The following is a 15,769-nucleotide window of genomic DNA, read 5'->3' as shown; positions in this document are numbered from 1 at the left end:
TCTCCCCCGCCCCTCCCCTCCCCCGCCCCTCCCCTTCCCCTGCGCCCCCCTCCCCCTGCGCCTTCCCTCCCCTCCTCCCTTTGTGCCTCCCCTCCCCCTGACCCTCCCCTCCCCTCCCCGCCACGCCCCTCCCCTGCCCCGCCCCTCCCAGCTCGCCCCTCCTCTCCCCTGCCCCGCCTCTCCCCACTTGCCCCTCCCCTTCCCGCTCGTCCCTCCCTCTCCCCGCTCGTCCCTCCCCCTCCCCGCTCGTCCCTCCCCTTCCCCGGTCGCCCCTCCCCTCCCTGCTCGTCCATTCCCCTCCCCGGGCCCGGCAGGCGGCGGCGGCGGCGGTGGCGGCGGGAGCGCGCGGGCGGCGAGCGGAGCCCAGAGCGGCCGCGGCGTCCGAGACCGGCGAGCGGGAGAGCGCGGGGCGTCCGGACAAAGAGGCCGCCGCGCGGAGGTAGGACCTCGTCCCCGGGCCCCGGGCCCCGAGCCCCCCGCCCAGAGCCCTGGGCCCCCGCGCCCCGCGGACGGCGTTGGAGCCGGCGGCCCGGCCCGGGTCACTGCGGCGGCGCGCGCCTCGGGCGCACGGCGGGCGGACTCGCCACGCTCGGCTGCGGGCGTTGCTGAGCCCCTGAAACTTCCCGCGGGCCTGGGGCTCGTGCCCGGCCGGCCCGGGGGGGAGGCGAGGAGGCGGATGGACTTCCCCCCTACCTGGCCCGGCCCTGCCCACCCTCCCGCCAGCCCGGGCCAGGGGTCTTCGCCGGCAGCCCCCGGCACCAAGCCCGGGTGTCTATGCGGGCGGCCCCTGCACCAGCCCCGGGGAGCGTCTGCGCGGGCCGCCCCCGGCACCTGGCCCAGGGGTGTCTCCGCGGGCGGCTCCCGCACCCGCCCCGGGGTGTATCCGGGGGCGGCCTCTGGCACTTGGCCCTGGCACCTCGCCCCAGGGTGTCTGCAAGGGCCGCACCTGGCACCTGGCCGGGAGTCTAGGAGGGCGGTCCCTGGCCCTGGCCCCCGGCGAGTCCGCACCGGCAGCCCTGCCCGGGCCCGCAGTACCTGCCGCGCAGAGGGGCGGCCCGGCCCACGCCCCACGCCCCAGCATCAGGGGCAGCTGTTCCTGCCCGCGTCCACACCATCGCCCGCTTCTCCTGGGCACGTCTTCGTTTAACTGGGGGGTGGGGAGAGCTGGTGCAGGCTCTGGTCTAAACGCTTTTTCCTGAATGGCCCCATTTTCTAATTGTGCTCAGGGTTCTCAGTCCAGCATTCCATTCTCAAATTCTTTGGGAGATAATTTTGCCAGATTTTCTGAATGGGATTAGCACAGGCTGTTCGCACATCGTTTCAGAGTTTGTCAATCGCTGCCCTGAAGGGTGCTTTTTTATTTGAGCTGCTTTCAGGCTGGTCTTCAGTGTATCCTTTAGCATTGTCGACCTTCATCTCGGTCTTGGTTGGGCGAGATTAAAAATTTCTGTTTTTAAGACCAGTGAAGAAGCATATGTATTTAATGTTGGGGTCATTTGCCACAAGTGGATCACATGAGGTTGGCTCCTTAACCACTGAAGTGGCTTCCGTAGTGGGAGCTTTGTTGGCTTTAAAAGGGATTTCAGGTAGAGGAAATGTTAACTTGTCACCGTTCAGCTCTTCCTGTGAGTCGAGGACTTTGGCAAGGCACCAGATACCACTTTGCATGCTGGCAAAAGTACGGTCTTCCTGCATTTCCTAAATCCTGTTTACTGCAAGAATCCTATATTTACCTGATGGCTGTTTCTGCCCAGCGAACTCCTAGGTATCCTTAGGGATTCGTTCTTAATGGCTTGGAAGCCTATTTTGTTTTGAGCTGTTGACTTTGGAGTTCAGGCACCATATTCCGGCGCGAGGCTCCGCTCTGAAGAGGAAGCGCTGTTGAGCACGTTTTGGTTGCTGGCTCTTCTGGGAGCCTCTCCCCGGATGGTAATACTACTTTTCTGTCTTCTCTTCCCCGGCCCCGGTGACGCAGAGCAGCGTCTGACATGGGTGTTACATGAGGCACTCTCAGGGATGCACACGACCGTGCCCGTGGCTGGAGCTTCTCCCCTGGAGAAGTAGGTAAAGATGGATGAGTCGGCCCTGCTGGACCTTCTGGAGTGCCCCGTGTGTCTGGAGCGGCTCGATGCTTCTGCCAAGGTCCTGCCGTGCCAGCACACGTTCTGCAAGCGGTGTCTGCTGGGGATCGTGGGTTCCCGGAACGAACTCCGATGTCCCGAGTGCCGGACTCTGGTGGGTGCGGGCGTAGAGGAGCTTCCCAGCAACATCCTGCTGGTCAGACTTCTGGACGGCATCAAGCAGAGGCCTTGCAAGGCTGGCCCGGCGGCGGGCGGGGGCACCAACTGCGCAAACACGGCAAGGGCTCAGAGCAGCTCTGGGGCCAGTTGTGGCTCGAAAGATCTCCAGAGCTCCCAGGGTGGACCGCAGCCTCGGGTACAAGCCTGGAGCCCCCCGGCGAGGGTGAGTAGCCCGCGGGGGCGTGTGGTGGGACCGGTGACCACGCTCATTCTTTACTCTTTAGCTTGGTGTTGTCTCAGTCAGCTGGTGGCTCAGGGAGCCACGCTGACTGGAACAGATAGGAAATTCTGCCTCAGGAAATTCTGTTTTCTTTTTGAAATGAGATCGGATATAAATAATCAGTTTTCTTGTTCTTAACGTTCTCCTCAGATGGTTGGTCTCTGTTGCCTTTTAAGATAAATTTGGGGAAATGGTAGCAGTTATTCAGTGAATCTAAAACACTGCAGTTTTTTAAATGCACACTTTAAAATGGAAATCTGGCATGGTTTTACCTTTTTGATGGAGTCGGCAGAGTCATAACTGTGTGTGTATGTGTCCATTTACATGTATCCGTGTTATGAGTACGTGTGTGGGTAAATCATGCATAGGAAATCAAGCTTTAATTTCTGTGTTGCTTGGAGCCCTTCTGTGGGTTTTATGAATGCACAGCCCAGAATTTTCTGGTTGGAGGAGCTCTTAACAAATCATGGCCACAGGTAGCAGAGTTTTGTTGCTGTAGCAACAAAATATCATTGAGCGCTGTGCGAAAACAGCAGAGAATCGGGCTTGCTTTATGTCGGGTCTCACAGGCGGTGAAATGAAACATTTCCATCACAAAGATTTCTCTTAGGTTTTGGCTTCGGGCAGAAATAATTCTGAGTGAGGCTAAATATTTGGACAGTTACCCCAACTTAAATTTCTAGAAGGTAAGGTGTTGTGAATAAACCTAAATGATGTTGTGGGTGATGGCACCCCAGGAAGACATACTGTACTAATTTTTGCAAAAATAAAAGTAGTTATGGACATTAGGTGATGAAAAAGATCCCATGTTTGCTGGAAGAAACAACTTTGGCAATTGGCAAAACTGATTAAATCCATTTTTAAAGAGCAGTTAATCTGGATGAGAAGATTTTTCTCAAGTATTTGTGGTGAACGCTCAAAACTGACTTCTTTCCTGTGATACAGGAATAACCCACGGAGATGGCACTAAATGGTGTAAATTCACAGATTACCAGGGAGCCAAGCAGGGTAACTGCCTTCTAGTCATTGCCTTGCTTCCTTTCCAAGCTCCTCTTTTACAAATAAGTGTTTGCGTCACCAGCTGTAAAGTATGTTAAGTGCTTTAGTCCCTGGAAAACAGTTTTATCCCCAGGCTGTCAGTTGATTCGTATCTATTTTTTTTTCTTTTTTAAGATAGAGGGAACTTGTTGAGTTCCGGAGGTTTTCTTTGCACCTTGAAGCCCCACGCTGTGGAACTGGCCTGCCTCTAGGGCTTCTCTTGTGTTTACTTTCTCGGGGGAGTTCACTTGGTTAGTCTGCATGGGCTTCACCCTCAGAACCAGCAATCTTGAGCTGATCGTTTCTGAGACGCCCGACCCGGGTCTGCTTCGTGATGAGGGAGTAGGCTGACATCCTTGGAGGGGTCTTGTTTCCTTGCGAATTGGGCTGGACAAGTGCTGCTCCCGGCTGTGGGCAGCAGTGCCTTAGTTGTTGACACGTCGCCTTACCTGTCGTGAGGAATGCGGTGAGTGTTTGGTTTCTGAAGAAGAGGAATTTAAGAAGAGGGCGCAGGCATTCAGCTTAATGTCCTTTGAATTTTACCTTTTCTTTCTGACATGGAAATTCAGGCGTGATGCTTGGAATGCTCCTTATTTGAGCGGCTCGTCGCCCCAATCGAAGCTTCACTTCCCTTGGGTGAATTGCTCTGAGGTCTTGGTGGCGGAGGTGCTGATTTCCTGGCTGATAGGATTTCCCTCATTTGCTTTATGTTTCCTCTTTAGCATAAAAAAGTGACTTGTCAGGAAGCTCACCTGAGCTTGAGCCTGATAACCTGGGTAAAGCACTGAGGCTGATGCAAAGGGAGCCAACGTCTGCTGCCTGGGGGGGGGGGGGGGGGGGAGTGGAGACAAACAGCACGCAGGCTGCTGGGTAGCGTGGGCTGATGCAGATGCTGCATTGAGTATAAAAAGAACTTGTCTCCCTCCCTGAGTCTAAGTAAAAGGACTTCTCATTAGCAGCTTCTGGTACCTTTTACTTTCAAATATTCGGAACAACCAGGGCTGCACAAACAGTCCAAGCACCTGAAAAATGAGCGGATTTCAGAAAACGTGCCTTTTAAGAGTGAGGTGTGTGGCGGTTGTAAGCTGGTCCCTGGGGCGTCCCCAGAGGAGAGTGACATCGTGGACCCCAGCCGTGCGGCCTCCTCCTTCAGCTGTTCCCGCCGACCCGGTGACCCGCGTGCGAGCGCTGCCCCTGCATGTGGCGGGAAGCCGGCACGGATCTCGGGGGCGCTGCTGCGGGCTCTGGGGGCATGTTCCGTCAGATCTTCGCTATGTGGCTTCCTCACGCGTGTTGCTGAGGGAAACTGGGTGTTATCAGCAGATAGGAACATTTCCAATGTGTGACACACATCTTGTTCCCAGAATTTTAGTGTTTCCTGCCTCACACGGATGAGGAAATGAAGAAGTCTTGGGTTGGCATCACTGTGGAAAGCCGTCCGTTCTTTGCTCCACGTAAAGGATCCCTGCTGGTCTGGGGCCAGACTGAGCCGCGGGAGGAGGTGCAGGGAGCGGTGGCCGCATGCGGCCGTGTCTGTGGGCTGAGAAGCGCCTGCAGAAGGCGGGTTTATACACACGTGCAGAGTCACGCAGGGACGTGTGTGAGTGGTTCCTGCAGCGTCATGACCTGGTGGGATCATTAAGCGCCTGCTTTCTAGGTGTGGTTCCGTGGTCCAGGATCTAGTGTGTGTGTGTGCACACGGCTGTCTGCGGGGGGTGCTCTTCAGTCGTTCCACGCCACCGCCGCCTTCGCGTGAGCGCGCTCAGCAGGCACCGCTTGGGGATGGCTGGCGCAGCGCCTCGCACCCGCATGCTCTCCCGTTGGCCGACGGCTGTCATCGAGCACTTCTTAGGGGCCCGGCGCGGCCCTGGCTGCCGGACGGATAGTGACGGGCAAACCAGCTGCAGATTCCACTTGTGAACTTGTGTGTCAGCCATGTGGGGGACATGCCTGGATAACACGGTGGCAGGGCCGGTGGGTCATTAAAGGTGCTAGGTGTCAGGGCAGGGGCTGGGGTGAGGACAAGGGAGGGTCCAGGTCGGGGTGTGCGTGCACGTGGCGGGAAGGAGGTTGGGCGGGTCTTCAGAAGCTTCTGGAAGCAGAGGTGTCTGAGCTGCAGTGGTGCTGATGCATTGAGGGGCTGGGCGGGAAAGCAACAGAGTGTCCGAGGCCCTGACCTCCAGCAGGGCGGGTGGAGCCCCTGGATGGCAGTGAGGATGGGGAGTGACCGAGAGGAGGCCTCCTGTGCAGTGATGGGTCGGGCACCGGCAGCCACCCAGGACTTGTGGGGCACACTGGTCAGTGCTCTGCGTGTGGGACCAGAGAGAAGTGGTCCTGGGACGGAGACGAGCATCAGGCCTCAGCACAGAAGTGGGCTGGACCTTGGCATCTCAGGACTGAGACCAGGGAAGGGCGGGGTGTTCTAGGAATGGGGACACAGGTGAAGTCGTTTCTCCTGCAGGTGCTGGGCGTGCTTCTGCTTCTCCACAGTCACGCCTCCATCCTGTCTGTCAGCGCTGACTATGAGGGGCTGAGTGTGTCCCCCAGATCCGTGGTTGAAGTCCTGCCCCCAGGACCTCACTGGGTTTGGGGATAGTAGGACCTTCGAAAGGTGGTTCAGGTGAAATGAGCTCACGAGGGTGGGCCCAGATCCACTGTCTGACTGCCGTCCTCACAGGGAGAGGTGGGGACACAGATGCACAGAGAAGGACCATGAGAGCACACGGGGAGAAGATGGCATCTGCCAGCCAGGGAGGGAGGCCTTGGGGGCACCAGCCCCGGCATACCTTGGGCTCAGTCTGCGGCTTTTTCTTAGGGTGGCCCCAGCAGCCCGACTGCCCCCCGAGATGTGCTCCGGCAGGACGGGCCCTGGTGGCCTCGGTCCCCGAGGGGCTGGTGCAGCGGGCCTGCGGTGGTCAGGCTGAGTGACTTGAGACGTTGGGTCCGGCCCTCCCCGAGGCTCCTCACACAGGCACGGGGGCCGTGTTGACACAACTGTGGGGCCTGAAGCGTCTGTTCCGAGCTCTCCTGTGGGTGGAGCCCAGCGAGGGTCCTTCCCAGACTCAGTGGGGCCCAGGTGTCCCCCCAAGGGAAGGAGCAGGGGGTGTGCTGCGGGCCGGGTAGAGGTCTGCGTGGGGACCCAGGGCAGGTGGGGGCCATGCGGGGACTCAGGCCCTCTCCTGTGCGGCTGTCAAGGGAGAGTGGATGTTTGGGTCGGGGGGCAGCACACAGGAGCGGCCAGCAAGGCAGTTGATAGCAAAAAAAAAAAGTGGGATGAGATCCAGGAGTCCCCTGACGGGCCGTGCCATGTGGCCCCGGGTGGGGGTGTGGTTGGAGGGTGGAGGAGGGATGAGAGTCTCGGGCCCGTTCCACCAGAGCTGGGCTTCCGGTCACCGCACAGGGCGGGACCACCCACCTGGGACCCAAGCAAGTTGAGGGGGGTTGGGAGGAGGGGGCCGTTTTGCTGTTTCCAGCAGCAGAGTTAAAATAGAAGTCTGTTTATTGCCAAGCTCGGTGCTGCAGGCTTTGTTGGCCTCCTCTTCTTTCTTCATCGTTTCGTCCTTGACCACTGCTCAGTCCTCGTGTCCAACCACCCCTGAGGTCACCTTGTTCCCGACTCAGGGCTGGGACGAGAGCCCACCCTCAGCACAACCCGGAGATGCTGAATGACTTTCTTATGTCACATGAGTGTCACTTAACCATTACCCTGTAAACCTCAAACAGCCCGCTGGGGTTGAGGACTGTTGTTACTTAAAAAATTAAAGAGAATGTAAATTTGAAGGTGAGTTCCTAAACATATTCTGGTTGTAAAAAAAATTCAGCACTGTAGAAGCGCGAGGTGTGTCCGTCCACGTCTCTTCCTGTCCGATTGTGCGTGTGTGCGGTCTTTATGTCAGTGGGATTCCATACTCTGCACATCTGATGACCTTAATATACCTGGGGAGTCTTTTCATGTCTGGACACGTACACATACCTCATTTAAGGAAAAAAACACCTGTTTATTGAGGTATAAAACACATACAGAAAAGTGCACGAATCGTGAGTGTACAGCCCACTGAATTACCACGTTCATTCTTTTTTAATGACTAGATAGTGCTTTTTACTCCGTTTTAAAAATTAAAGGTAATACGTACTCACAGTAAGAAATTTATGGTAGAGAAGGAGGAAAGGGAAAAATCAAGGCTTCTGATCTCTCTGTTCCTAATCTCCAGGGATGATGACTGAGCAGCAGTTTTTTTGGGGTGCTGTTGGTGTTTTTTTCCAGATTAAAACCGTTGAATGGGAATCGGAGCACGTTGTATGTGCTATTCTGTAGCCTGAGGTTTTCTGTTAAATGGCCCCCCTCCCCGAGCTCCCCATGCCCGTTCTCACTGACGTGCGGGAAGGCAGCCTCGTTTTGTGGGCGTGCGCAGGGTGGCTGGGGGCCCAGTAACGCGTGCCAGGCCCCTGCTGGTGGGGGCGGAGGGGGGACACCTTTACCACCCTCCGCTTGGGGACCCACCTCCTCCCGGGTCCTCCACCACTGCGTCCTGGGAAGCTTTTCTTGAACTAGTGGGATTCTTTCCACCTCACCGTCCTGGACACACGTTTTGTTCTGATACAAAAAGGGGCAAATGGGCCCCCGTGCAGGGGCCGTGGGAGGGGAGGGTGTGGAGGTCGGGGTTGGCCTGGCCTCGGGCTGTGGGGCTCTGTCTCCCCAGCATGGAAGCTCAGGGGCCCTGCCAGGCCCCAGGCTGTGTGTTGGTGCGGCTTTGGGCCGGGCCGGGGGATGCTGGGCTGGGCTCATCCTGGGCTCTGGAGCACAGTGCGCGCTCAGGAGACGCCGGGGGAGTGTTTCCTGGTTTCCGTGGCTGCTGTCACAGAGTAGCTCCAGCTGGGTGGAGCCCAGAAGCTTGTTCCCTCAGGGTCCTGGGCCAGAGTCTGAAGTCAAGGTGTGGGCAGAGCTGAGTGCTCTCTCAGGCCTCTGACCGCTGCCCTAGGCCCTGCTGCTCTCAGCCCTCCCGCCGCCGCACATCCTCACGGGCCTTCCTTCCTGTGAGTCTGTGTCCAAGCTCCCTCTTCTTACCAGCACACCAGTGGTTGGGTCAAGGCTCACTCTAGCCCAGGACCTTGCACCTGCGAAGCTCGGACTCCACCCCTGAGCTGCGCCCTCCCCACCATGTGATTAAACACGTGGATTAGACAATAAACGTAATAAAATTAAACTTCAAGCCCTAAACGTTCATTTGCTCAGCTCAGCGTGGCCGTATGTGAGCCAGTATCTCATTTTCCCCTCCTGGCTGAATTTGTCTTTTAAACACACTCCTGATGAATTATTTTCAGCATTTCATTTGTTTTAACTTTTTCTCCCTCACAGTTGAGCACAACGTACGAGATCTGGTCTCTGAGGCTGAGTGTGTTTGCTGTTTCTGGTGGGCTCGGTGACTTTTGCTCAGTATTTTGTATTTCCTGGTATTTAATACTGTACACTAGTATTAGCACTTTCATTTTTCTCTTTTCTACTTATTTTTATAAGGCAAGTCCAAAACGCTAGAAGATACTGGAAACGTAAGCGCTGTTGTACAAAGGTAGTTATTTTGCTGAAACTGAAGTGTTGGTTGACAGCTGTCATCACGTGACTGTGAGAGACGTTCGCACAGTCCGGGGAAGTCCAGCTCCGGCCTCAGAACAGCTGTGGGTCTCGGTGTATGAAGTGTGACGTGGAGGGCCACCTCAGCAGAATGCTGGAGACGGCTTCCATCTTGGCTTTGTGACTTCAAGCCGGTGGTTTCTGTTCCACGGGGAGTCCAGCGTTCCGTCTTTTATAAAACGAGGGATTTCTGTCCCTGAGCTCCTGTGCAGCCCTGGGAGTTCTGAGATAACTGGCCAAGCAAAGGCCAACCTTGATAGGGAGTGCAGGGTTGGAGTCTGGTACCGCCTGGGTGCAGTGAGATGAGACAGGCCTCTCACAGTCACGCACAGACTCCGCCATCTGCCTCAGTGTCCCCCGGAGGCACGCCTGCACCTGCCACGGGGACCCTCAGACAGATGGTCGCGTGGCCTGGCGTTGGAAAGTGAGGCTGAGCAGAGAGAGGGCAGTTGGGCCACCTGACTTGGGGTCAAGCTCTCAGCTGGGCTGTTTGCTTGCTGGGCCTTCTCTGCGGGGAACGACCTAGCTCTGTCCTGCCCGAGTGTCGTGTGTGTGTGGAGTTGGCACACTGCCTGAGGTCCCGGCGGCTGGGGTTTGAGTGTGCACACATCTCAATGTGCTGCTCTTTGCGGGGTTGGGGGGTGGTCTGAGCTCACAGAAGGGCAGGGCTTTCCCATCCCGACTGACAGCTGAAGGGCACGGTGTCTCTGCTGAGAGTAGGACGGACTAGCTGGGCGTCTGGGTCAGACAGGCCTGGACGCGGGAGGGCAGAGGGGCAGCTGTGGACTTGACCCTCTGCACAGTGGCGCTCTGGCTTGGGAGGGAAGAGGGTTTGCAGAGTCAGCAGGAGTCAGCCGGCCGCCTGGGGCAGCGGGAGCTAGCTGGGACCGGGTGGGGGCTTCACCCAGTGCAGGGAGGATGCCGGGGCAAACAGAGGCTCCTTCAGAGCGTCCAGGGGAACACGGGGAATGGATTTCTTCCTCTGAATGCTCCGTCTGTATACTGGAGGTTTTTGCTGGAGACAGAGTGTGAGGGGGTGGAGAAGGCCCAGGGTTTTTCCCCAGACAGACCCTCCTCTGGTCCTTCCCGTGGGGCTCCTGGCGCCTTCCTTCCTTAGCCTGACTTCTTCGTCTGTGAGCCGGTGAGGGAGGGTCTGCCCCCAGGCTTAGCTGAGAGAAGGACCTGGCACCTCGAACGTGCTCAGTGATGTCAGTGCCTCCTGGTTCTGTCTTTCCAGAAATGAGAGCTTCTGGTGCTGTTGTCTGTTCAGTTGTGCCGTCAGATCTGTGTGTGTGTGAGAGAGGGCACGTGCACACCTGCGAGGTCGGGTGATATGGGTAATTGACACTGGTGATCAGCATCATGTCATGACACTTTGTTCTGCTTTAAACAGCCGGTTTCAGCTTCAGACTCACACACTGCTCACAAGTTAGTGATGGCTAATGGCACTGAATCTGGGGTTTGTCCTGATTCTGCCAGTGACAGGGGTGTGACCCCAGGCCTGGTCTGTGAAAGGAGGCAGGAACAGCCTGGTCTCCCCTCCGCTCCTGCTCTGCCTCCGGTGGCCTGAGCCCGGCCGTGGAGTCCCCGACGTATTGACCGTCGCTGACTGCGTTCTCTCCCTCCCACCCGGTCTTATCTCTCTTTTTGACGACATGGAGAAAATAATAGCTGAAATAATGTAAAACATTTTACCTTCTGACTTTGTTCTTCGGTGTCGTGTTGCAGTCTTGGCTCCCTGAGGCTCCTGTAAGGGAGACAAGGTGCCCTTTGTAGGGCAGTGCTAACTTTTAAAAATTAGTCTTAGGAAAGGTCAAGACGCCCTCGCACGGGTCCTTTGAAGGACGTTGCACGTAGGATGTGTGCATGTGTTTTATTCCTCGCAGCGGGTTTTTGTTTTCCACTCGCACCCTGCCCCGCCCCTCCTTCCAGAGCGCCAGGGGGATGTGTCTCATGTCGATACCACGGTTGGCTTGGCCCTGTTTTGATGACTTTCCCGTCTCCTGTCTAGAGCAGCTGATTGCTGTTTTCCGTGACCAGACCCCTCACTGGCTGAGTGCGTTCCTGTGACAGGTCACTTTCCGATAACTTTTGAAGGCGCAGTGGAGAGCCTGGCTGTGCTCCGGCTTCCATGAAGTGTGTGTTTTCAGTGGAGCTTCTATTTATAGTGAAAATATTCACTTCCTGCTTTTGCAGGGTAACAAAGGACACCGAGTGAACATTTTACAAAGCTGGCCATCTACTGTATGTTAAAAAGTCTCTTGAAAAGAACATTTCGAAAGCTTGTTGGTTTCTTATTCCAGTGCCTTAAAGTCTTCACAGCCAGGAGGTTCTTTTTTTTTTTTCTTGCATCGAATGGCACCCCTGCACTTGCGGTGTGATCACATTCCTCCGGTCCCGTCCCTCATGTCCCTAATGGGAAGGGAGCGCCCCCTCTGACCCCGCGGCCGCCTACTCCCTCGACATCCCTTATCTGGCCCAAATACCGCGCTTCCTGTGCGGGTCCTCTTAGGACATCTCCTCATGTTTGCGTCATCTCAGTCGCTCTCCTTGGAGGCCTGCCAGCTCCTCCTGCAGAAGAGGGGTTCTGAGTGGAACAGAGCCTCCTGCTGGGAAGCGGACCACGTGACCTCCTGCCAGCACTGCTCCCTGTGTGTCTTTAAAAGTAACTCACTGCCTTGCTGACTCACACTGTGCCTGGACCCTCAGGTTATCCCTTCTGCTTGTGTCAGCTTGGTTTCCTCCTGTGTCTTACTTGACACCGTTTGCTGCCTTCCCAGTGAAGCCACCTCACGGTGGTGCCAGGAGCCGAAAACCGGGGTCCCACGTGCTGTGTCTGTAACAGGCGTTTGTCGTTACAGGGACCCTGGGTCTTGAGCACATACCTGACTTACTTATTACGTTGATTTTGAGCATCCAGTGCTCTGATTTGGTATTTGACTGTTCTCTGGTTAATCGTGTTTTAGTTTTGTCTCCCGTACCAAGCTGTGAGATACTTGAGAGCAGGCACCTTCGTGTTTGATGCCTCTTTTCTGTCCCTTCCAGTTGAAGAAGCAGCAGGTGTTCAGGTCAGTCAGTGCATCCAGACAGGATTGGCAGTTCCCGATCCAGGACCCAAGGTCCGTTTGGACCCTTTGTCTTCGTGAGAGAGCATGTCTAACCCCCCTGCACGCCTGCTGCCCTTGTCACAGTCCTTCTCCGGTATTTAAGTCGGCTGTGACAGGGTCACCGAAGGCTGAGTAAGCCCTCGTGAAGCGTGACTGTAACCGGATCCTCTCTGGAGGGTGGCCCTCAGAACACTTGGGGGGCACCCACCGTGGTGGTCTGCAAGTCGTGTTTTCCCAGTTTATTGGAAGGAATGTTCTGCCAAATCGAATCAAAAGTCTTACGAAAGCTTCAGCATGGGCTCTGTCACCTCCTGTCCCCCAGGCACGCCATCCTTCTGACACAGGGCGGCAGCCCGGGTCTGCGAGGAACCCGTGGTCACGCTGATCGTTACTGGGCACCTCATGACCGCTCTGCTTGCAAGTCTGCCTTTGCAATGGAAGTGTCACCTGGAGTAAAGGCCTGGTGTTGATCAGATGATCGAGACCCCGAGTCACCCCCGTGGCAGGTAATCCTGTGACTGGCGGGAAGTGCAGGGGATGAGACGGTTGGCGATAACACCCCATGTCCTCAATCCAGCGAGGGGCCACGTGCGCGCTCAGGATTAAGTTAGAATTCCTGAAAGTGAAGCAGAAAGGGGAGAGAGCAGGGCAGTTTGAAGAGTAAATTAGCCCCGAGGGACTCTCCCCAGTTCTCAGGCCCTGCCCGGGACCCCGGGCTCTCTGGTTCGGCTGCTGACTCCCTGTGGTTGCCCACGTATCGGGTGTGTGACTGCGATGCATGGGGACGCCTTGCGTTGTTACTACTTCTGTCAGGAGGCTGAGCCGTGTGGTGCCCACACGTGAGCAGACTTCACCCCAGGTGAGAGCGGTGGCCCGGCGCGTCAGGAAGGGCCTGTGCTGCGTTTCCGGGTGGCAGTGAAGGAACGTCTGTCACGTAAGTGCGCGTGTCCTGCTGGGTTTGTTTAAGGTTCTTCCTTGGGATCCTCCCTTTCTTTACTTCCTGGGCTGAGAGGCGAGTTTATCTTTCACGTTAACCTGATAGGGAAGTTTCTCAGCCCCTGCTGGTGGCTTTTTTCTCCTTCCAGGTGGCAGCTGCTCGAGGTCTGGGCAGGGGGTGTCCTGCCTGGTTTAGCTGCGGTCCTGCTGTGATCCGCCCGACCCTTCTGTAACTGGGAGTGTTGGCCAGCGTGGGTTTAGTCCACGTGCCTCACATTCAGTGGTGAATACTGGAATTTGGAAGGTGTGGAGGCAGGTGTTACTTAGTTCATTTAGTCCACATTTCTTTTCTGTGTCCCGGTGGGGGGGGGGTGTCACCATTTCTTGGATGTTGACCAGACACACTGGCAGCTCAAAGATCAGAAGAGGTGAGTTAAAGACAGATTGAGGTCCAGACTGGCCTTCGGTTGATATGTCACATCAGCTTCCCCAGCCAGGTGAGTGTCGCCTGACCAGGGCTCAGCGCGCCAGCTCTTGGCATGTCTGCACCAGGCTGTGCGACCTGCAGAGCTGGGAGCGGGTAGGTCACAGCTCTCAGCTGCTGTGGACGGACACAGCGGCCTTCGTTCGACGGCGACACCACCTTTAAATGGTCTAGAATCATTTTTAATAGTGGACCCTTTGGGGTAACGTAAATGGGATTCCAGAAAGTGCGTTCTTGATGACCTGACTTGGGGGCGTGTGTAGCAAGATGTTTGTGATCTGGAAAGAGGGAAGCAGTGTTTCGGTAACTGTGTGTCCCGTTGGTTGTGTCCAGGCCTGCCCCACATGGATTTGTCCTGTTCCCCAAAACCCTTGTTTCCCCTCAGTGTCACTCTCTGAAAAAGGCAGCTGTGCTGCGTCTCATAAGCTGGAAACCCCACATGCCCTCAGCTGTGACAGCGCAGAGCTTCCTGTCATGGACTGAGCACAGCCCGAAATTCCAGTTTGATTGCCTGCCTTCCTGAGTCTCCAGGCCGGAAAGCAGCATCCTGCCGCTGTGGACCTGCAGTCTGCGGGTCGTGGCCTCCAACTGGGCAGTGTGCTTGGTCAGAGGAGGTCTGGACAATCGTGTGTCGTTTTGATTACTGCACATGCTGGGCTTTTCTTTAAGGTTTGAGCCAAGAGTGACATCACACACAGAGCCCTGTTCATGACGTAGACGGACGGCAAAGGCTGGAGCCGATTCTCGGAGGCTCTGACTCACTCAGGAGCAATGAAGCAGTTTTCTGAACAGGTGGTGTTTCCTTATGGAAGGAGGTGGCCACCTTTTTCCCCTGCCACTGATGCATTCCTGGCAGGTGAGGTCACACTGCGATGCCGATACCAGGTGCTTTCCTGAAAGGAGGCCGTGGGCCCTCCCGGGGCCTTCCAGTGCTCACGGCCGCAGAGCAGGGCTTCGGTCTACCTGTCTGTGAAAAGCTTCTGAGGGCGAGAGCCGGCCCAGAGGCTTTGTGAACCGTGAATGTACTATAGCAGACGAGCAGCCTGTTTAGGGACAAAAGAACCGTTCACTCCCACGTGACTTTCATGTAGTGACAGCGAGGGGAGGGGGATCTCGTTTCCTGCGCTGTTTCAGGCTGCCTGACTGAGATGATTGGGAACAACAGTTGTCAGTTATCCAAGCTAAGCAGTCACCGCGGAATGGGTGCCATCGAGGGACAGGCGTCTCTGTGTCTCTTTCTCTGGAAAGACTTGAGTTTAAGAAGTAGCTCCCCACCCACCCCGCGAGGTCGGAGGGGTGGAAGCACTTAGAGCCAGGATAAGCTCCAGCGTCTCGGGGTGGTCTCCTGACTAGCCCCCCGCCCCACGTGTCCCCCAGGGTCCCCGGGCCCTTGTTCAGAACTGCACGGGGCTCGGACGGAAGCTGGACACCTGAGCCTCCCCTTTCCGCACGTTACCTCTGAAGCTCCAACCACACATGCTCTCCTGATGTTTGTTCAAGCACCGAGGCCGCGGCCTTGGCACCTGCTCTCCGCCCGGCCGGGAAGGAAGGGCCCCTGCTCCCGCATCTCCACCCGCCTGCGTCCTTGCTGCAGTTTGATCTCTTCCTCGGAAGGACCTCCCTGCGTGTCACTTACGACTGTGTAACATCGTGGTTACTTGTTTCCTCTGTCTCTTAAGTAGGCAGTGAGCTCTCTGAGGCCGGGACATCACTAGACGCACGTCTGTCTGTGTCCCCGCCGGGCTGGAGCATTGCCTGGTACGCAGGAGGCCCTCGGTAAGAGTTTGTTAAATTATCAAGCCAGGGAGGGTTTGCCGGTGGTCCGCTGGGCTTCGTTGCCCTGCAAACCTCATGCTGAAAAAAATGCGGCAAATGGGAGCGTGACGATGACTCACTCAGATGTTTGCGCTGGAACCAGAATTTCTGTAGACGAGGGATGCGTCACGCTTGCTTATTTGGCTGTTCACTTTGTATTGTTTGTTTTTGTGAAGATAAATGTGGAGTGGTTTAAAAAAGAAGCCTGCCACAAGCCCTTTTGTTCAACCCAGGAGATGA

At 56.4% G+C, this 15,769-nt stretch overlaps 1 protein-coding gene across 2 annotated transcripts in view; it reads left to right on the top strand.

Moving 5' to 3' along the window:
- Positions 1-301: 301 nt before the first annotated feature.
- The window catches only part of SH3RF1 (SH3 domain containing ring finger 1), a 108,032-nt gene continuing 92,564 nt past the window's right edge, over positions 302-15,769 (top strand). Inside the window, exons 1-2 of one of the 2 annotated variants that reach the window (XM_032471010.1) lie at positions 302-439; positions 1,976-2,463. In XM_032471010.1, coding sequence (XP_032326901.1) covers positions 2,071-2,463 — 393 coding nt within the window. In that variant the 5' untranslated portion in view covers positions 302-439; positions 1,976-2,070. The remainder of the gene's footprint in view (positions 440-1,975; positions 2,464-15,769) is intronic. The other variant, XM_032471011.1, reaches the window with a different exon arrangement.

The sequence above is a fragment of the Camelus ferus genome, chromosome 31 (genome assembly GCF_009834535.1).
Source record: "Camelus ferus isolate YT-003-E chromosome 31, BCGSAC_Cfer_1.0, whole genome shotgun sequence".
NCBI classification, from domain to species: Eukaryota; Metazoa; Chordata; class Mammalia; order Artiodactyla; family Camelidae; genus Camelus; species Camelus ferus.
Note: the sequence above shows the minus strand (reverse complement) of the source record. Positions and strands in the feature narration are given on the sequence as shown.